At 35.0% G+C, this 22,632-nt stretch overlaps 2 protein-coding genes and 1 non-coding gene across 3 annotated transcripts; 1 reads left to right on the top strand and 2 right to left on the bottom strand.

Moving 5' to 3' along the window:
- Positions 1–1,177: 1,177 nt before the first annotated feature.
- LOC133818195 (pentatricopeptide repeat-containing protein At5g40400) lies at positions 1,178–3,744 on the top strand. The gene has a single exon (XM_062250935.1). It carries the CDS (start codon positions 1,202–1,204, stop codon positions 3,098–3,100), a length of 1,899 nt encoding a protein of 632 aa, XP_062106919.1. The 5' UTR covers positions 1,178–1,201; the 3' UTR covers positions 3,101–3,744.
- Positions 3,745–4,381: 637 nt separating this feature from the next.
- On the bottom strand, positions 4,382–9,936 carry LOC133818194 (zinc finger CCCH domain-containing protein 41). The gene is made up of 5 exons (XM_062250934.1): positions 9,617–9,936; positions 7,899–8,772; positions 5,978–7,180; positions 5,284–5,691; positions 4,382–5,161 (listed from the first exon to the last, which is right to left on the bottom strand). Exons 2-5 carry the CDS (start codon positions 8,676–8,678, stop codon positions 4,727–4,729), a joined length of 2,826 nt encoding a protein of 941 aa, XP_062106918.1. The 5' UTR covers positions 8,679–8,772; positions 9,617–9,936; the 3' UTR covers positions 4,382–4,726.
- Positions 9,937–21,637: 11,701 nt separating this feature from the next.
- LOC133820532 (small nucleolar RNA R71) lies at positions 21,638–21,744 on the bottom strand. The gene has a single exon (XR_009886939.1). It is a non-coding gene; the product is annotated as a small nucleolar RNA R71 (small nucleolar RNA).
- Positions 21,745–22,632: the final 888 nt, after the last annotated feature.

The raw sequence follows: 22,632 nt of genomic DNA, 5'->3' as shown, positions 1-22,632 counted from the left end.
GTGATACCTTTCCAATCTATAATGAACATTGGAATCAAAATTATTTTGTTTGGTTGGGTGTGGTGATAGAATGGAATAAATGTTGTATTGACAAAAATATTCCTACTTCAATTAATCAACGTCTTTAATTTGGGAAATGAAGGGTACAAAAGTCATTTTATTTTGGAAAATTTGCTGCACAAATACCTATGTAGTTTGTTTTGTTACACTTAAATGCCTAAGTAAAAATTTTTGTGGCAAAAATACCTACCGTTATTCTTTTAGTGCAAACGTTAGTCCCTGAGTCATTAAGTGTGTCAAGTGGTACACATGGCAACACCCGATTAGCAACAAATTTCTCTTTTGGGAAATTTGCAGCATAAATACCTACATAGTTCGTTTTGTTACACTTTAATGCCCGAGTAAAAATTTTGGCTGCAAAAATACTTACAGTTGCTCATTTGGTGCAAATGTTAGTCCCTGAGTCGTTACGTGTGTCAATAGATACACGTGGTAGTACCCACTTGGGTTAAATATTAATAAATTAAATAAAATATTTTTTTACCTCAAAAAATTACAGACATACTTAATGTCTCATAGACCAATGTCTATACCAAAAAAGTAATGGTATGTAAAAAAAATTATTTAAGCATTTAACTGTAACAAAACAAACTACCTATGTATTATTTTAATTTTAATGTGTCATTAGTAATGAAAATCACTTTATATGAGTATAAGGCTACAATAAATACTCCAGTAATAGAATTAAGATTATTATGGAAAGACATTACAGGGATTCGAACACAAAACAAATAATAAAATTTATCTTTTTATTCCATCTCAATTTTGATTCAGTTTTACGAAACATACACTAATATAATATTTGAAAGATTATGTATAAAACTCAATTAAAAATATGATACATTTTTTTAATTCTTTACAAAATAGTATTTTCCACAAACTTCATAATCTTATCGGATAAATTATATTTACTGAGAAAAATGTATATTTTCACTACTTAGTCTTGATAAAATGAAAGTCCAAAATACTAAAATAGTATACGAGGCAAAGCAAGATTGATTAACTACGATAAAAATGTCGTTTTGATATTAAACGACAACAATGTGTCTGAACGACTGTCGTTTAAAGAAAAACTTCACAAATGAAGTTAAACCCCCATTTTCTTTTCGTGTTGTGTTTAATTTCATTCCTTGTTGCTCTGATGAGTCGAGCTTCATCAACCTATCACGTAAACCGAATCCGAAATATACAAAGCAACTTAACCTTAGCAGTTCGCAAATATTTCTCTTCAAATTCATTCTCTAAGGTTAATTCACTACTCATTCCATCCTCTTCTTCTTCATCTCAACTGACGGTCCCTGGTGTAGACTCCAAATCTGGTTTAAACCCACTTTACCATCTTCTTCCGCCGAACCAAAACCCCACCAATATTGTCAATCTCATCTGCTCAAGCCTCAGACAAGAAAACACGAGCCTTTCCCTTCTCCAAAATAGCATAAAAGGCCTTCTTCCTCATCTGGGTACCCGTGAAATTTCAAGGGTTTTGTTGAGATGCCAATCTGATCACTCTTCAGCTCTTATTTTCTTTAATTGGGTTAAAAATGATCTGGGTCTCAAACCTACCACTCAGAACTATTGCCTTATTCTCCATATTTTGGCTTGGTCTCGAAAATTTTCACCCGCCATGACATTGTTATCTGAATTGATAGGGATGGTTAAAGATGTTTCGCCAAAGGAGGACATATTTCAAACTTTGGTCTTGTGTACCGAAAATTGTAACTGGGATCCGGTTATCTTTGATATGCTCATAAAGGCTTATGTAAAAGCAGGTATGATTCGAGAAGGTTTTATTGCTTTTGAAAAGATCGTAGAGGTAGGTTTTTCTCCCAGTGTGATTTCTTGTAATTGTCTTTTGAATGGGTTAGCGAAACTGAATTATGTTGAACAGTGTTGGCATGTTTATGAAGAAATGGGGAGAATTGGAGTACACCCAAATGGTTATACTTTTAATATTTTGACTCGTGTCTTGTGCAAAGATGAGGATGTGGAAAAAGTGAATGCTTTTATAGAAAAGATGGAAGAAGAAGGTTTTGATCCTGATGTTGTTACGTATAACACTCTAATCAGTAGCTACTGCAGAAAAGGTAGACTAGGGGATGCATTTTACTTGTACAGAATCATGTATAGGAGGAATGTCATTCCAGATTTGGTTTCCTTTACTGCCTTGATGAACGGGCTCTGTCGACAGGGAAGAGTGGGGGAGGCTCATCAGCTTTTCCACAGAATGGTCCATAGAGGGTTGAATCCAGACATTGTATCATATAATACTCTTATTCGTGGTTATTGCAATGATGGAAAGATACAAGAATGCAGGTCACTATTGCATGAGATGATTGGGAATGGGATCCTCCCAGACAGTTTCACTTGCAGGGTACTCGTCGATGGATATCAGAAAGAAGGTAAGTTGCTCTCAGCTTTGAATTTGGTTGTAGAACTTAAGAGATTTGAAGTCAATATATCTCATGGTATTTATGACTATCTTATGGTTGCTTTATGTCGAGCAAATCACCCATTTGCTGCTAAGAGTCTTTTGGAAAGAATTTCTCAAGATGGTTATGTGCCTGATGCTATTATCTATAATGAGCTCATTGAGTCTCTATGCAGATGTGATTATGTAACTGAGGCACTAGTTTTAAAGAATAACATGTTACATATCTGCACTAAACCCAACCTTGTCACATACAAAGCTCTTGTGGAATGCTTGTGTAGAATACATAGAACTGCAGAAGGTGAATCCTTACTGAGAGAAATGGCTGAATCTGGTTTATCACCAGACACGGAGATGTGCAGGGCATTAGTAAATGGATATTGCCAAGAAAGTAATGCCGCTAAAGCAGAATCACTTTTGGAATTCTTTGCTAAGAAATTTCAAGTGTTCGACCCACAGAGTTATAATGCACTTGCCAAGGTTTTCAGCGAGGATGGAGATGTGGTCAGGTTGTTGGACTTGCAGGATAGAATGCAGAAAGTAGGTTTTTTACCAAATAGCTTGACGTGCAAGTATGTGATTCAGGGTCTATGGAAAAAAGTACAAACTTAAAACTATGAAGATTTTGAATTTTTTTGTGGGAAAACTGAAGTTGCTTGTCTTTTTTGTTACTGATATGTAAGCCTTGGGGTCGCTAACTTGGTGTCATACTCATATCATGTGTTTCTTCTACGGTTAGTTTGGAAAAATAGCTTTCTCCAATCAACCAAAAACTATCACCTAAAAATTCACAAGAGTGAACTCTAAGGGTTACATTCACGGCATCACACTCGTCTGGCCATAGTGATATAAAAAACCAATATGAAGAGCAAAAAAAAGGCCTTGTCTCAAACGGCATTTTCTACCAAGAAATTACCAGTGAGACGTGTTTATACACAACCAGCAAGCACAGCTACGTGGAGTCCTTGCTGCTCTTGACTGACCACCCAAATTAGTACAGAATATGGTTCAAATTAAAATCCTTCTTCTATCAGATTTCATGTTCCATGGTGAGAATATCTGAAGGAAACTCCATTTTTAAAGTGGCTGATTATCTACATATAATTCAATATAGCCTCACTACTCTCGGTTTTAAAATTCAAGAACAAAAGAATATGGCATTGCTGTTTTAGTCGCTTCCCTTTCATGTGCAATCTTTGTTTTGTGGACCATAAATTAAAAATGTTGATGAAATAAACTTTATCTAATTTGACACTTTTTCTTTTCCTTCATAAGAAACAAAATTATGCAGTAATTTCTTCATAACGTAAAGGGTAAAGATTAATTCTGGAAGGCACCATATACTTATAGTCGTCAAAGACCACTTGACTTGACATATTATATAGGTAGTTAAATTTAATATTGGGGTGTTACGTATTATAATATTAAATTATTAAATTTAATTACTCATAATAAGATGCTTCCTTAAGTGATGTTAGACCTGGTGCTTATTACGATGCTCAAAATAAAATGTCATTACCAAGTTGTCGAATCTGTTAGTATTATAAGAAGCTTTATGTACAAAATTGGTTGCCATAATGTTAGCAAACATGCATGTTTGGAAAAAGGGGATAACATTGAATTATTATTTAATATTTACATCCTCAATTTTTTTTATATTCTAATTTTATTAAAAAATAATCAAAATATAACTTTAATGACGTTATTAAAAAATAATTAATTTTTATTTATAATCTATTATAACTTTACCACATTTATGGATTAATTAATAGATAAACGACTTAAATCCAGGATATTTTTTTTAAAAAAAAAAAAGAAAAGTGTTCTGTCCAAATTTAACAAAACACGACTTTCAAAAAATGAATATAAAAAATCCACCGAACCGACGTGAAATGGGGAAAAACTGAAGGGGAATGAAACCCCATATATATATATAAATTCTTTATGTAAACATTTGATTAAATTTCAACAGAAAATTCAACTTCAAGTTCTTCTGGTCCTAGACATATCCAAATTCACCACTCAACTAATACTGACCAAGTCACCTTAGGTGGGCAGTCAAAAATAAGGAGATTTCCCTTTAGACATGTCCATAAAATACAGATATTGAAAAATCAAATTTTACCAATAAAAAAAGAGGGAGAGGGATTCGGAAAAATTAGAGTTTCTTCTAACATTTTAACACTTTTACCTGACTGTACAACTCTTGATTATTAGTCCATCCTCAAAATGTATCCCCTAGGTGACTTCCTTATCAGACATCGGGCTCGCCTGACATTCTTCTTCGCCTTGTATTGCATCATTCTTGACACACTTTTTCTCTTGATTTTCATGTTCCTCACTTCCTGAGGAAGCAACTTCTTGGGGAACAATACCCGCTGTTGCATTTTCACCACCCTCCTTAGAAGCAGCCGATGGTGAGTTTTCTCTTCCACCACTTTGGTCATTGCTAGGGTTACTTGATGGCAGCCACACAAATTTCAAATCATGTCCTTGCCAGGATTTCCCACTAGTAAATGCCCTCTCTGCTGAGCGACGTGCTATGAAACTTATGCAAGCCGAGCACTCTTTTGATAACTCTGACTCACTACTGCCATTACAAGCTTCCACAGCTTCTAGCTCCACATTGGATATGTCGCCGTATGGTAAAAAGTGTTCCCTCATCACAGCAACCTAGAATGCATGAAAAAGCACCATTGATATTATTGTACAATGACTAACTAGGACTGTAAAAAGAAACTAAGAACATCACAGAAATAAATATGAGATTTTGGAAGAAGTAGAGAAAAGCTTACATTAGCAAAACCAGTGGGTAAAGGTGGAAGGATTCTAAATGCAGTAGGACGATTGTCTAACTTGTATCTGTTCACCAGAAAAGGGGACCCCACTGGTGTAAAAGGACGTACTGGGTGCTGCTTTGAACCCATAGATTCCTGCAGCACGGCAGTTGTATTGGATTTAGGAGTGTGAGAGACTGCATTTTCTCCCTTGTTCTTGTCAGACACTGTATTAGTTTTAGGACAATGGGAGAGTGCATTTTCCCCCTTGTTCTTGTCAGACATCGTATCAGCATGTTGTGATATGACAACAGGGGCAGAATCAGAAGACCTTGGAGTTGCAGCTTTGGCAACATCAGCTGCTATCTCCACTTTTGGTCTCTTGGTAGGCTGTTCCATGTCTAACTCCCCCTTGGTTCCTGTAGCCTGCACAATATCAAAACTGAGATTCATATATGCACCCATTTTATGTGATAAGGCAAGTAAATGTTTGGTAAGTTGTTAACATTAACTAATGCACACAAATATTGTCGATGAAAACCACTTATAAAAAAATAATATCTTATGCAAACCATTATACAGTGTCTTATCAATGAAAGAACAGCAATGCTAATATAACATCAAGAATAGAAATTTTGGGAGCACACAGCATGAAATATTAGTCCTTATGCATCAATAAATCAAACAATAATGAGAGAACACAGGATCTTACCTGTTTGTTGAGTTTGTCCAACTTGCGGCGGAAATCATTTCGCTTCTGGTCCAGCATTTCCTGCTTCTTGCGGAGTTCTATCTTCAATTGCTCTATAGTTTCTAGCTTCTTGTGTAAGGGAGGTGTAGCCTTGGAACCATTTGAGACGATGGGCCTCGGGTTGTCAAAGGCAGCTACAGAAGTATCGTGAGCATGAACCAAACTACTCTTTGGTGCAGCGGCTTGGACACTGTCTTTACTACTACTTGCAACAGATGAATGGGGTGGAACAGCACCACGGGGTGTTGCAGAAACGCTAGTGCCAGGGCCACTACTATCGTCAGGAATACTGTCACGATTTGCCCAAAAAAGCTTGATAAAGCGATTACCCATTACAGCATCAGGTGAGTTCAAAGCTGCGTCAGCTTCTTCCCTCTTTGAAAACTGGACAAAAGCTCGCTCACTACTCAATGGTATGTAAATGTCAATAACCTCTCCAAACTTCTGAAAATGAGAAAGAAGAGCCTCCCTTTTGTTGTTTTTATGAGGAATCCCATTGACAAATAAAGTACGCAATGCTTTTTGAGGTGGTTTCCGATTATTTCGCATATCAAATTGTGCCTTTGCAGATGAATCCAAAGGTTTTGGACCAGCATCCTCAGCAATAATCCGCTTTCCTGGGCGAAATGAATTTTGAAACCCTGTAGATGCCACCTTATCTTCTTTGCTGTCACCCTCAATATAATCTGCGGCGGAAGTTATTGGAGGATCAATCTTCTCCTTTACATCTAATCTACTTTTTGAACCGCCAATTCTACCCCAAACTGATGTACTGTGTGATCCAACAGCATTTCCGGTGCTTCTTACTGGGAATTCATTATCAGAAGGATCACCATTTAACAAAGATTCAGTTTCATCAATCTTAGGTGAATTTATACCTAAAAGTGCATTAGTTGTTTCAGGACCGTTATTATTCCACAGGGGTTGATCAGGATCGTACAAATCAGCTCCAGCCACACAACTAGAGCCAGAAAATGAGCCGTTCAACCCCAAAACATCATCAGCAAAACCAGGCTTACTCATGTTGATATGCAACCCTTTACTATTCATTGATGTAAGCGAAGAGGCACCAATAGATGGCATAGACCCAGGCCCAGCTCCACTGTTCGTTCCAAGTAGATGTGCACTTGGAAGCGATACGGGAAGGTTAAACTGTGAAAGACTCTGTAGTTTGGGAAAAATGTAAATTACTTAATACCACCCAAAAAAAATTTAAATAAATAAACAAACAATAACAACAGCAATGTATAAACAAAGCAAAAATGTCAGTTGAAAATAAAAATTGCGACATGGTGTTGATTATGGAATAAGATAACGTCAGTTCAAATTCTTCGAATATAATAAATTACTGTACTAAATGCATTAACCTCCCTCACAAACCAATTTAGCAATAAAAAGGAACCATATAGCAAAGACCAAGGATTGTAGAAGAAATATATGATACTCATGTGTCTTGAATTTATTAATTGGCATCATAGACTAAACTTCAAGGCCAGATACAACTACATGTTGATAAATTTTGTGCTATAAAGTTAAGCTAGAGTATCAATGCTATGAAGTAAGTACGGTCACTGGAGCAAAATGAAATTTGTAGTAAGCTCTGATTTATCATATCCAAGTGGCAGACATCCAAGAATGAGCCAGGAAACTGTCTTGGAGGGACATGCTCAATGTCAGGCAACATCAACAGCACATTATCATTTACCAAATCCATGTATGTTTGACAACAAAATCAAGTGATGAAAAGAGACATGGATTGTAACCTAAATGCCTCAGACTTGATACAGATGCATATGAAAAATACTTTGAAAAGCATAAAAAAAAATTCAAAGAAGCACAGCTCTCCTCTTATTGACAGAAACTATGTTTACAGTACACCAACCTGAACATCTTCAACAACTATTCGATTGACACCATGCTCCATTGGGCACATGTCCCCTCTTAAACAAAATCCACGCTCCTCAAAGTCTCGACATCTTTGGCGAGGAATGCCAATACTCAATGAAGAATGAATGGGTGGTCTAAGAGGACCTTGTAAACCAATGGAATGAATTGTATCCATGCCCCCATTTGGTATTCCAGGAATTAAGCCAAATGCATTCCAAGATGCATTCTGTGCATTTGAAACATTTGGCAACCCTCTTCCAGCAAATAGACTAGGAGGAATAGAGCCTTGAACCACTTGAGAAGCAATATCTGAGCTGAACCTAGGATCACGTTGGTTCCATGATCCAAGATCCCTTCCTCTTCCCCTAGCAAGACCGGGGTCACCTGAAAAAGTTTGATTTGGCCAGATTCTTTGATTTACATCCAAAGCTGATCTAGGCAAGGATGCGTGGCCAGGTCGCCTCTTATCAAATTTTCCAGAAAAGTCTTTCTCAAGATGGTGGTTAGAGTTGAAATTTCTCCAAGGTGCACTTGCTTGAGAATCATTTTCCCTGAAATTATTCCCATTTTGAAAAGTCTTGTTCCGCTTTCTAAAAGGCTTTGTAAAAGCTTGATCAAGTGTGTCTCTCTCCAAAGATTGAGAACGAGCATCCCTCCTACGATGCTTATGGTTTCGGTCATCATCATCATCATCACTGACTTCTTTCTCCTCGGGATCACTATTACAATCAGAGGGAGAAAGAACTATTTTTGGAGATGAAATTTTTAACTCCATTTTTTTTATATGTTGTTATACAGCATCCAACTATCTAAATATCACTTGCAGCAATCAAACACCTTCAATCTCTAAAATATTATCACAACAGGACCTGGTGCCAAAAGAAAAAAGCCATTAGTAGATGTAATGTAACTAAAATTAAAATCAGTGTTGCCATTAGAATTTCAGCTCGGCAATATGCAAAGTAGAATTTCAGCCATTATTAATTCTGGATGCAAGAACATGGCTAAATGCATATCCAAAGTCATTTGCCAAGACCATAATGTACAAAACATATATAATCCTCACATTTAGATTTTTCCAAAAGTTAAAGTTATCAACAATACTTTACCGAAAATATTATACGAACAGAAATTGCAATCCATACCAATTGATGTCAACCCCACCCTCACAACTATTCTCAACAAATCATAGATATAACACCATCAAGGAAACCTAAATATCATCTTATGAAGCCTTGCAAATTTTATTGAACGAACACTCAATTAAACATAGACTGATCAGTTCAAACTATACTTGACGAGAAAAACCACTGATTCCACTTCTTATTTCTTGTTATTCCTATCAAACACCCCATCTCCCAACTCCTTATAAACCCAATCATTTAAGTCCAAATTTCAACCCAGATAATACAAAATCCATTTAGAGTTATTCAAGACAAGTCAGAAGAATCACCATGAATAAAGTCCACAAAGAAAATTGTCAACTAACCAACCATAAAAAACCCTCTAATCAACAACTAAAAACTGCCAAAAAAATTATAGCAAAAAGAAAGCTCCAAAAACAAAAATTCGCACGATTACAAAGCGAAAACGTGATATAATCCGATAACGCCGATCATATTACATGAATTAAAAACCCTAACAATAGCATTGGTTGATAATAATCTAGGTTTTAAGAATAAACAAAAGCATAAAATTGATCAGAATCTTTACCAGAATTGAGCAGCCAATGCCGCCAAATAACTTCAAAGAATCAGAGATTGAAGAAGCTCGTTTCTTCCTAAACCGGAAGGCGGCAACGTAAACCGGGTACCGAACCAAAGGGCGGGATCGTAAAAAAGAAAGAATCGAGGGCGCTTTAATTATGGTCCTGCTAGAGATTTGGAGGGAGGAACCGAGAGAGAGAGAGAGAGCTTTTGCGACTGTGACTCGTTTGGGGGTTTGAAGCTTTACGAGCAAACAGGATTTTTGGGAGAGAGACGAGAGAGAGGGAGAGATTAGACTTGGAAATTGTATTTTTCTCCCATCAATTCCTACATAATACAATATCTGTTTGTCTTTTATAATTTTATTTTATTTTCTCCCACAAATCACATTTTCTTTCCTATTTTATAAAAAATATTTTTTTTTATGTATAAATAATAGAATATTGTACCAATCATCAATTGTTTTGTTTTGCGATTAAGATAACATGTGGTGTGATTACCAATTAAGCAAAGTCTTACACCTCTTTTTAATTGCTCATACATTTACTTTGGAGTTAGGTCATTTTATTATTTCTTTCAAAAAAAAAATAAAGGTCATTTTATTAAATCTCATTTATGAATTAAGCTTGACGTTATACCATTTAGTATATTTATATCATTAAGTTAGCTCTCTATTGTTCTATTTTACAATTTTTTTTATCCATACAAGACATGTAGATATTATTATTTTATTTTACAATTTCTTTTATTCATCAATAATATATAGATATTATTTAATTTTTTATATTTTAATATTTTTTTTAAAATTATTAGTGAAATCACAAATCATTATTGATTTAAAAAAGTATAAAAGAAAACTTATTATAAAATGTATTTAACATTTCTCTATTGATTAATAAAAAAAATTATTAATAGAAAATCATTCTATTTATTAATTAACATTGAAAAGATTAGTTTCTCAATTTTTTCTCGAACATTTTCGTTCATGCTCATTTTTATGTGGGGATCCAAAGTTTAATGGACTATTTATTCTTTCTTATCTCTTTCTCACAATATGTATATACTTTTCACATTTTTGCCTAGACCAAAACAGAGAGTTTTTCGTCCTGGCGTTGGATCAAGGCAACATTTTTCATTTCATTTCATAATACATGTTATTTTTCTATATATAATTTGAATAATATATAATATAGACAGTGACGAAACAATATCATTTGGACTAATATTAATTTTAGTTCGAGAGTTTTATCATTAATTTTTCATAATTTTAATATATATATTTTTCGTTATTTTACATTGAAAATTTTGAGTTTGAGAGTTTAAATAAAAAAGAATCCCTTATTTTTTGTACACAAAAAGAAAAAAAGTTGTTCATTCTCACTCTCCCGAAATACCCCCACAGCTCTTTTTCATCTCTCTCCTCTCTTGGCCCTTCTACCTACATCTGCCACAACACCATCATCACAACTCATTGTTGTGAAAAAATATTGAAAATGGTCTCTCATTCTTTACCAAGAAGAAGAGCTCCAACATTAATGCTGAAGGTAGGCTTCCTTTAACATATTTCCTCTCACCATAGGAGCTCTCATCCCTATTAACACCATCATTTTTTTAATGATTCAAAACTTAAACTAAGGAAAAGTTTTTGTTAACACACTAATATATACATTTTGAACATATCTAGGCATAATTTTTATAGTTTTTTTTTTTTAGATTTGAAATTTTAAAATCCGCAAAAATTCAATTTGGCTCGATGCCAGCTTGAGGGGCCTTAAAATTCAAGATTTTTATTAAAAAAAATATTTTGGCTCGATAGTGTTTGATGCAATTATTGTAAGATGCGTAATTTTTTCACTCGGGAGTCCGTTTTAGGTTTTTTTTTAATTAGGGTATTTTTCGAGATCTATACGTTTGAGGAACATGTATACATATTTGGGGATGTAAAGCTTGAAAACATACCAAACTTTAAAACAATGCCCCATTTTTTGTTGTGGTTTCTAGATATACACTTCTCAAATGTGTATCTACATATTTTAAACGTGTAGATCTTGAAAAAAAAAAACCTGAAATGGACACCCAAGTAAACAATTACGCATCTTGCAAGAATTGCATCGAGCATTATCGAGCAAGGCATCAAGCTCCATTGAGCTTCATCGAGCTAAAATATTTTTTTTTCATAAAAATCTTGATTTTTGAGGGCCCGTCGAGCTAGGCATCGAGAACCATTGGTTTTGTTAGGAGTGTGTCCTAAAAGCATGTAAAAAACATTTATTTTTTCTGTGAATAAATAAATACAATGGTTTATTATTATTGTTATATTTAGATTGTTAAATTATTGTTTGAATAATTTTGTAAATATCAGAAAAATTCCATATTCATTATTGAGGATGTGATCTTGTATTAGTACGAGAGAATTAAGATCACATGAATGAATAAAAATAGTCAACAACAACAAATTAAAGTTATGGAATTCTTTAATTGGAGTTGTAAGTATGGTTTACTGAGTATCATAATGATACAAATAATCTAGATTCAGATTATTGATGTGGTAAGACATCTCGGTAAATGTGCTTTATATAATATGATTATATATGACATGGACCAATATGAATAAAAGTCTTTATCCAAAAATCATTTAACAATAAAGACTTGCAATTCATATCATAACTGATGATCATTTATAGATCAACCTTAATCCTGAGTGTTCATGAACTCCTGTTCATGTTTATTAAATCTTTTGATTCATTCGTTAAGGTCTCTTCAAAGAATGAGGCTAATGACTTTTATTTTGGAGATTTAATATCATGGATGGCTGGGAACATGTATCAACAATACGAAATCTAATCTTTCCTAACGGATCGTATATTAGTTCCCTTAAGGGTTATTGTTATCCCCATTTCCTGCATGGCCTCGGGACCTTCGTCTAGGCCCATTGTCAGGGGCTGTGTAAGCATACGGGCCCGGCCCAAGGCCTCTTGGTACGGAAATGTCCGAGAGGGGTATGGGCCGGGGGTGCATGTCTGGGCCCATTTGAGGGGTCCGGCATGGACCTCCGGGTTCTGTCCTCCGAGACGGTCGTCCGGGTGATGTGCAGATCATTCGAACCCCCCACGACATACGCGCCCTGGTCCCGGACCCTGGTACGGTCCGGGCTTGTGGTAAATGAAGAGGGACAAAGGTAAACGAACCCGGATCACCTCATCCCCGATTGGAGGGGTCAGGCGTCCAGGATCTTGAAGCCACCCCCCTCCGCGTGGGCGTTGTCCCCACTTTTCACCTGCAGAAAAGGCCACCTCGGGATTGCACGCCGTTGTTTCAGGTCTGTGCTGCCAAGTACTCTGACTGGGCTTGTCTCCTGAATCTGCCTTGTAACCCGAAGTATCCAGACCAAAAACACCATTTTGTCGGGCAAGATATAGCTCTTGAGTCAACTTATTGGGCCTTAGCTGGTCTGGAATTCATGTATGTTGTATCTTTTGTATTGGGCTCCCACTAGAAAGGCCAAGAATATCCGTATCTCTGATGGGCTCGGGTCATACCCGGCCCAAACCCGGTGTTCCCATAAGCCTATAAATACAGGCTATAGAACACTGTAAGGGGGCTCTCCCTTCAACTAAGATACAGTAACTCTATCAAAATACAGAAAGAGACTCCATTATAACAAGTTTTTCAAGCTCTAATACTATAGACTCGTGGACTAAGGCTAGTTAACGCCCCAACCACGTAAAAACCCCGTGTTAATCTTCTGCTTTCACTACAATTACCCTTAAACAATATTTATTAATAGAGTTACCAAAAATCTCGGTTAACAATTATGTAACGCCCTACTTCCTTAGAGTCGTTACTAAGTGAGTTTAAAACGTGCATTTAACTCGCTAATCAAGGTTTTAAGTTAAAAGTGTAATTAAATCATAAACAGAGTTATAAACTTTGAAAATAATTCAATTTACTGTAAATCATAAAGTGTTTGACATTTGGGATCCCAAAATACCGTTTAGAAATATTCACAACATATAAGTATAAACAAAGTCGACTAGACGACAAAATCTAGGTTTTAGTACAACCATCTCCCAAAATCCACTGGCTGTGGTAGACAGGCAGGCCAAACATGTACACACCGCTTCACGCTCTCCGTACTCATGGTTGGTCGACTTTTCCCTTGCCCTTACCTGCACCACAAAGCACCCGTGAGCCGAAGCTCAGCAAGAAAACCCTCACAAGCAGAAAACATATGCATAGCAAACATTTAGCATATAAACAAGCCATCAATAGGCTAAACACATACGGCCATGCCGTCCCAGGCGCTTTACCAGGCCCTGGGTTCGTGGTCCACACCGTGAGGATATCCTAGGTATCCTTTAGGGTCTCGCCCTGGCAACTCGCACCCCACATGCTCAACGCTGCTCCCGGCCCCTTGGCGCACTCGGCCTTGCATTCCACGTGCCCAACGCCATTCCCGGCCCCTTGTCGTTCCCGGCCCCTGCCGACCTTGTCCTGCGCCGTTCCCGGCTCTTGCCGACCATTTACACAAATTGCATTCATAACATAACAAAACACATACTGAACATGAACACATTCAATCAAAGGGCTACACCCTGCAATACAAACATGTTGGGCTCTGCCCTGCATACAAGCTCTATGGGAACAGTGGTTTTCTTACCTGCGTCCCGAGCTTCCCGAGCACCGATATCCCAAGCACAGTCCCCTAACCTGAGCCTCGCCGAAACCCTAGTCACAACACATTAACAATATTCATCCATCAAGTTCTAATCCAATAATTAGTTTCAAACCATAATTATAATCTCCGGGGCATTGGATTCTATCAATCCGGGTGATAAAATCCATCCCGAGCCTTAACTAGTGAATTCCCGAGCCTAAAATCCCTTAGAAACCCAAAAGCACCTTAAGCGCCGCGGCCCCCAGCTCAACCCGAGTCCTTGCCTCACAATTGCCCACATGCGCCGCGGCCCTTGCTAAAGGGCGCCGCGGTGCGCCTCCAATTTCTTGATGCCCCAAGTTCAAAGGGGCTGAGGCTCAGCAAGAACAGAACCGCGACCCTACCCCTCGAACCCAGAAAAACTCAACATTTCCACCTCAAAAACCAGTCCAATTACACCCAAAGTCAAGCCAACAATCCAGATAAACTATCACAAAGATTCTAACACAATCTCAGCATCAAAACCTAACAAAGACTAGCGCCAAAACTCAGCCAAGCAATCAAGAACAAATCCAAACTTAGCTAACATGCAAACTCTAATATTCAATCTTAAAACCAGCTGCAAATTGACACACTTCAGCATATTAGGAGCTTACCTTGATGAGTTATGTTTCTGTGTAGATTCTCTAAGTTTCAAGCTTTGATCTCCCCAAAATCCCAGCTCCACTTCTTAGTCTCTAGCTTGATTCACCAAGAGTTTTTCCCAAAGCTTCAAATGGAGAGAAAGAAGAAAACCAAGAGGTGAAGGGAAAATGGTCGGTTTAGAGTGTTCTAAATAATTCTGAGTTTTGTTTTATTCAACTTAAGTCTATAGGGTTAGCTCAAGGCTCGGGGTACCGGAAACGTCCCCGAGGCAAAATGGTAAATTTCCCTTATATTCCCTCCTAGACATTCTAACCTCAAATATATCTCCAGATATTTATTTCCATAACCCTATAACACATCTAATACCCCAAAATACCCCTCGACTCACCCTGAGTCAGATTCTCAACCCCATTGTGACTTTCTGGCTAACAGCTCCCTAGAACTGTCTCGGATCGTGCTACACAAATTTATATCCCATACATATCATATTTATCATATTTATGCCCTCAACGGGCTAAAATCACAAACATACCCCTAATATCCAAACGGGGCCCACATGCATATTTAATTCAACTAAACATGCATCTCTATCACATATTATATCCATAATTCACCTATTGCCCTCCAGGCACGCTAATCAAGGCCCTAAGCCTTATTAGCAAATTTGGGTCGTTACAGGTTAATTCTGGAACTGGATGATTTTGAGCTCAAATCTATAATTAGATTATATATTAATTATTCACTAGTGAATTAATAGTACTTAAGGAATAAGAAGTAAATTAGAAAGGTAAAATAGTTATTCTTCCATTCTAATTTATGAACTAATTAATTAGAGGGTTGAACTATTGTAACATGGTTATATCAATGGACGAGTTAAGATAAGATTTCTGTAAAAGTATATCTATAACATAAAGAGTGCAATTATGAATTTATAGTGGAGAAATATCAGAATTAATAAATTAACTATTATAATTAAAGAGTTTAATTATTTAGTTTCAATTTATTGGAGCTTAATGTTATAGGTTCATGGTCCCCGAAATGGCTCAAACAAACACTGACAAAGGTAAATACAAAAATGGGCAAAAATGACTTATTTGATAAGTAAAATATTTTTCTATGTATCAAACATAATTATTGTATAATTATGTGTAATTAATTAATTATTTGATTTAACAAAATATAATTAATTTTGAATTAATTTATTTTTGGTATTTAAATAATAATAAAAATTGGGAAAAATCACATGCCATCACTGGCATGTGGTACACGTGTAGCACAGTACATAGTCACTGTGCTACACGCATAAGAGACTGTGAGCAGTTTCTAGATTCCACAATTTTAGTTATTTAAATATTAAATAAATAATGAGATATTGTAATATGATTAAAATATTATTATTTAAACAAAAATCTGATAACTGATTAGTTATTTTCAAATTGTTTAAAATAACTAAGATTTTATTTTAATATATTGGATATATTAACTATAGGATATCAGTTTTTTCAGAACGTAACTTTTCAGGGATAGAAAAATATCTAGAAATCTCTCTCAAAGAAAGAGAACAATGATACATACAAAAGTCACTGTTCTTCACAAAACCTAGGTCCAAACTTTATCAGATCTCATGTGTTGAGAACATCTGATAAATAGATATTTTGTATAGCGATCCCACACTCGTTCTTTGTGTGCTGAGAACATTTTGGAAGATCTTGGTGTGAGATCTCAAGGATTTAGCCATACAAAAAGATAGCAGCATGGAAGGACCTGAGGTAATTTTTCTATTCATGTTTATGATTCAATATATATATACATGTGAAGAAGTAGATCTATAAATCTTATGGGATTAAATTAACAATTTGATTGTTGTTCCGCTGCGTATAATCTCTGATTTGATCAATAAAAACCAACAGGTTTCTCCATCAAAAATAATGTTTTTCATGCATAGCTCAATGATGCTTGATGTCCAACTCAATAGGACTCGATATTGTTCGATGCAATTCTTGCAAGAAGCGTAATGTTTCACTTAGGTATCCGTTCGAAGTGATTTTTTTTGGTATTTTTTTAGATCTACATGTTTAAGATGTGAAGTACACATTTGAAAAGTGTATATTTGGAAACTACGACAAAAAATGGGATATTTGTTTTGAAGTTTGGTATGTTTTCAAGCTTTACACTGCCCAAGTGTGTATATATGTTCCTCAAACGTGTAGATATTGAAAAATACCAAAATTTAAAAAAAGAAAATCGCCTTAAACGGATACTCGAGTGAAAAATTACACCTATTGGAAGAATTGCATCAAACTGCATCGAGCAATATCTAGCACTATTAAGCTGGCATCGAGCCAAAATATATATTTTTTTTCATAAAAATCTTGATTTTACAGCCCCGTCAAGCTGGAATCGAGCTCCATTGAGTCAAGTCGAATTTCTTCAGATTTTAGAGTTTCAAATTTTGAAATTTTTTTTGCAAAAAATCATGCCCATATTTGTTTGAAATGTATAGATTAGTATTTTATTTAAACTTTTCCTTAGTTTAAGCTTTGAATTATTATCACATAAAAAAAGCACAAAAAAATTCAATTTAATGACAAAAAAATCTAAAACTATCAAAAACACTAACCTTAAATGGTGGTGCTTTGTGGTAATGGTGTCAATTGGGCTTCAAGATACTGTGTTTAGTGAATCAAAAATGAGAGAGAAATAGAAAGAAAGAGGCAGAGAGGAAAGAATGGGTGGTCTTCCATGGGGGAAGAAGGAGGAAAAAACGAGAGATAGGCATAGATTTATGAAAGGGGTATTTTGGAAAAATGCAGAATCATTAGCATATTTTTTATGTGTATTGTATGGGGACTTTTTTTAATTAGACCCCCACATGATGCATAAAAATTCAAATTTCCCTTTACATATGAAATGTAGGGAACGATTGTAGTAGTACTCGGTTACTCTCATTACTAGTAATGTAAGATACGAGTCGTACGCTGTTGGTATTAAAAGTGTAAATAAAAGTTACGCAGAAAAATGAGTCTTTTAAAAAAATTATTAATACCAGTTAGGATCATACATATATAGATATATTAAATCACATACAAATAGATTAGAGATTACCTCTTGTAGCCTATCAAGAATCCACAAATCTTTTTGTATAAATCAACGATCTTCCTATCTAGATTCTGAAAGCTCACACCTTGATCTTCCAGACCAACCCTCAAACACATAAGGACGTGTGTGAGCACATAAGATTCAAAATGTGATTTAGAACTCTCTAGATGTACTCAACACATGAGATCTAGAGATGTTTGATTGAGAGAGGAGATTTCGAATAGTTTTTCAGGTTTAGAAAAACTATCGATTTCTTTTTCTGAGAGAGAGTCTGATAGTCAAAACTTCTGTTTCAGGTTTATAAATATAATTGACTAATTTAATTATTTAATTTAAATCATATTTAAAAAGAATAACTAAATATGTATAATTAAATAAACAAATTATTTGAAATTGAAAATTCAAATCCCAGGGATAGGGAATATCCCTGTGTGGCGCCACTCACTATACAATACAGTGAGTGACGTGAGCCATATTAGAGTTTTCCCTATTTTTTTAATTTGTTTGTTTAATTAATATTCAAGACAAAATATTTATCCCAAAATAAATATCAGTTAATTCAAAATTAACTTTATCTTAAAATATCAGATTTAATAAATAAATATATATTATTATAGATAAGATAATTATTAATCTCTCTTTATATTAATCCAATTAATATTTATTTTAACATATAGTTTTTTTAATTCTCTCTTTAATATATAGTTAAATAATTAATTCATAATTAATCAATTTCCCATAATTATCACATAATAATTTTTTTTGTTCTGTAAAATTAATTCCTTTGCAATTAAACTCTTCTCTCTACAAATCTTTCTTTTGACATCATTATCCTTGACAGTGTAAAGCAAAGGTGATCTGTGAACCATGGACCTATATTATAAAGCTCCAATAAACCAGACTATTAATTAAATTTTTTAATTTAATAATCTTATTTATTAATTCCATGATTACTCCACTATAAATATGGAATTTCACTCTAAGTATTTATATAATTATATTTACAGAGTTTTCTCTTGTTGTTCCTTGATATAATCAATAGATGTAGTTTTATCCTCCATTTATTAGTTTGTTAATTAGATATGGTCAAGATTATGTTTTACCCTTCTAATTACCTCTTGGTTCTTAAGTACCATTAATTCACTAGTGAATAATTAATCTATAATCAAATTATAGATTTGAGCTCAATAACTATTCAGTTTCAGAATTAACCCTCAAGGGAACCAATATTCGACCCGTTAGGAAAGTATGAATTTTATTATTGTAAATCATGTTCCTAGTTGATTAGTGTGTAAATTTGAGCATTTTTAGGTGCTATTTGTGTACATAAATTAGAATTGAGTTATATATTTTCATCATTTTAATTGCAAAATAATTTTAGATTGAAAATAATTGAGTTACGACCCAAACCAGCTGAAGCCCTCAGAGCGCGACACCTGGCAGCCGCTGCCACGCTTGACAACAACCTGACGCAGCTGTCCCACCACCTGATGCGCACCTGACACTAGAATGCCACTCCCTGACCGAGACACTCCAAGCGCGACATGTGGCCATGCGCCCCTGCCACCTTGCTTGACACACCTGCCAGCCGCTGCCACCATTCTTGCAAAGCCAACCAGCATACGCCATGTGGCCTCGTTGTCTCCCGCGCCCCAACATCATCTACGCCGAGCCTCTCAGAAATCGCCACTTGTCTCGTTCCATTAGAATTTGAAGCCTATATTGTACACGATTTTGTTACATTTTGGGGGTCTATTTTCATTATAAATAAGACCCTAAAGCTAAGAAAAAAGACATCACATGGTGGAACTAAGAGAAGAGAGTAGAGTTAGAGAGAAATACGCTTATTTCTTATATTTCTTTTATTTATTTTATACTTTTTGAGTGAAAACCATGCTTATTTTAGGCTAAATTCTCTTGTGGAAATGCTAGAATAGAGTTCATGTTTCACATTATATTTTTTAATAAATTGATTCTTTTTGTACTTCATTTCTATATATTTGTTACAATTAAATTTATTTTCTTATAATTTTTATTCTAAGTTTATTGGTGTCTTTTACATATGTCTAGTCATGCTCTTCTTATGTAAGTTAGGCTCTTGATTTAATTTAGGATATTTGTTATATTATATGCTTTTTACTGCATTCTGCCATTGGTATTTTGTCGCTCTAAGGTATATAATATGATAGGTTTTTAAAATTAGAAGTTAGTATAATTTAATTAAGAACATATTTTAAATGTGAGTTTTATTATATATATTTTCCAACTATAATTAATGGTGTAGAATTATAGTTAAGTAGAATGAATCAATTTCATTAAAATATATATATGTTTGCATGAATGAAACTTGTGCCTTCCATATTTTCTTTCTCATTCTGATTCTTTAATTTTGTTTTTTTAGTGTTTAAAAATTATTCTTTTTCAAAGTTACATTATTTTGAAGTTTCTTATTTCTAATTTACCAATCTTTATTTTTACTTGTATTTTACCTCTATGTGGATATGAGATAGCCTGATTATTATTGCGACTGCTTAGGAGTTTATTGGGCGATATCAATTTTTTGCGCCGTTGCCAGGGAGGTAATTTTACAATTAAAGGTTTGCATAGTGAATTAATTTTTTCTTATTTTAGAAAACAAGTATATTTTTTTAAGTTCTCTTTTAATTTTTTCTCTCTCACTAATTTTTATTTTAAGTTTCTTTTCATTTATTCATGTTTGTTATTATTTAATTTATTTTCTCTTACTTTTAGGTTTAGAATTTTATTTTCTAGATTTAGGCTTTTTCAGGAAAAAAAAAAGCACAAAACTTTGAATCATAAAATTTTAGAGCACAATAATTAAAAAAAAAAAAGCAAAGTATTAAGAACAATTGTGTAATTTTGGAAATCAGCAAAAACCAAACTTGTTCTATCTTAGAAAAATTGGTTGTTAAATAAGGTCTATGTTAGCGTTACCCTCCAACCTTTTCTAAGAACGTCGGGGAGTTCTACAAAAGCTCTTGGGCCTAAAAATGTACCTTGGTAGCCTTCCCAATTGGCATGAGAACAATTTTGGTGTATACTTATTACACTATTACACACTTGCGCTTATAATACTTACAAAATTTTTTTTAATGCCATGAAATAGAGACACTAGGGAGATTCGTGAGACAACAAGTAGGAGTTTTAGAGAACTCTCCTAACTCGTCGCCTTCTTCCATTCGTTCGCATTCACCCAATTCATTGAGACTTCCTGAACCACCCACGATGGCTCATCAAGATGCAGTCCAACCAAGAATGTTACAAAATTATTTACATCCTAGGCGTACAACCACACCTTCATGCATAATGTATCCCAACAATATTCCAAATTTTGATTTCAAACCCGGCATGATTAACCTTTTACCAACCTTCCATGGGTTGGAAAATGAGAGTTCGTACGTGCATATACATGAATTCGAAGAGGAGGTGACTATATTCAACAACCAAGCTGATGTCACCAACATTGTGAGATTGAAGTTCTTTCATTTCTTTCTCAAAGACAAAGCAAAAAGATGGTTGTATTCCTTAAAGCCTAGATCCATCAGAACATGGGACAAAATGACAAAAGTATTCTTCGCCAAATATTTTCCACCCCATAAGACTAACAACCTTAAGAGGCAAATCTCTACCTTCATCCAGAAAGACCATGAAACTTTCCATCAGGTCTGGGAGAGGTTTAGAGATTTGATAAATCAATGCCCACATCATGGATACGAAAGTTGGCGTCTGGTCAACTATTTCTATGATGGTCTCACAACCAAACAAAGACAATTGGTACAAATGATGTGTGTTGTACCCCAAAATAAGCGTGGACTCAATCATTCAGCTAGGGGTACAACTGTCAGATAAACACATGGAAAAAGAAGGCGAGTGGAACATTTAACTAACATTGATGTGAGTAGCTCGAGTTAAGACTTGGCAGTGCGACATGTAGATGATCTCTAGATCACCTTTCAGGACAATTGTCCAGTTCGAGACATGTTATGGCTAGATCACCTTCAGAATGCTCTGAACCTAATTCGAATTAAATTCCATTCACTCTTCGATCTCCAGCTCGAGGAAGATGTTCAGCTCGTGAAACCTGTTCATGACGCATAGTGAAGGATCCCGAAAAACTTGGAAGTTCCTTATATGCTCATTAATGCCCAGGTTGTATTACACATTTATTGCTCGAGATAACAAGAGTAATTTCCATAGGAAATTGTCCCTATGTAAATGGGAATTATCTTGATTGATTGTTTACCACATTTATGCACACGTTTACCCAAACCTATCTAGGAATTTCCAATATAAATATTAGGGATAATGGATAGGAATAGAGGATGAATTTTTGTAATACAAAAACTCTGCAGAAATTGTAAGAGATTAATAATATTGTCTCATGGACTAGGTGAATTTTCACCACTGAACCACGTAAAATTGTGAGTGCGAGAAGTTGTTCATATGATTCATTATGGTTTAGAAAAGAGCACTAATATCTTTGTTATTTGATTCTTAATCTACCGTTGGCGAAAAACTGCGTCAACAATGTGCAATGGCGAATTCCTTCAAAAAGATCCCGATGAAGCTTTCTAATACCCCAACGATCTCCCTGAAAAGTC

Source organism: Humulus lupulus, chromosome 2 (genome assembly GCF_963169125.1).
Source record: "Humulus lupulus chromosome 2, drHumLupu1.1, whole genome shotgun sequence".
NCBI lineage: Eukaryota > Viridiplantae > Streptophyta > Magnoliopsida > Rosales > Cannabaceae > Humulus > Humulus lupulus.
The sequence above is the reverse complement of the archived record's forward strand: the minus strand, read 5'-3'. Positions and strand labels throughout refer to the sequence as shown.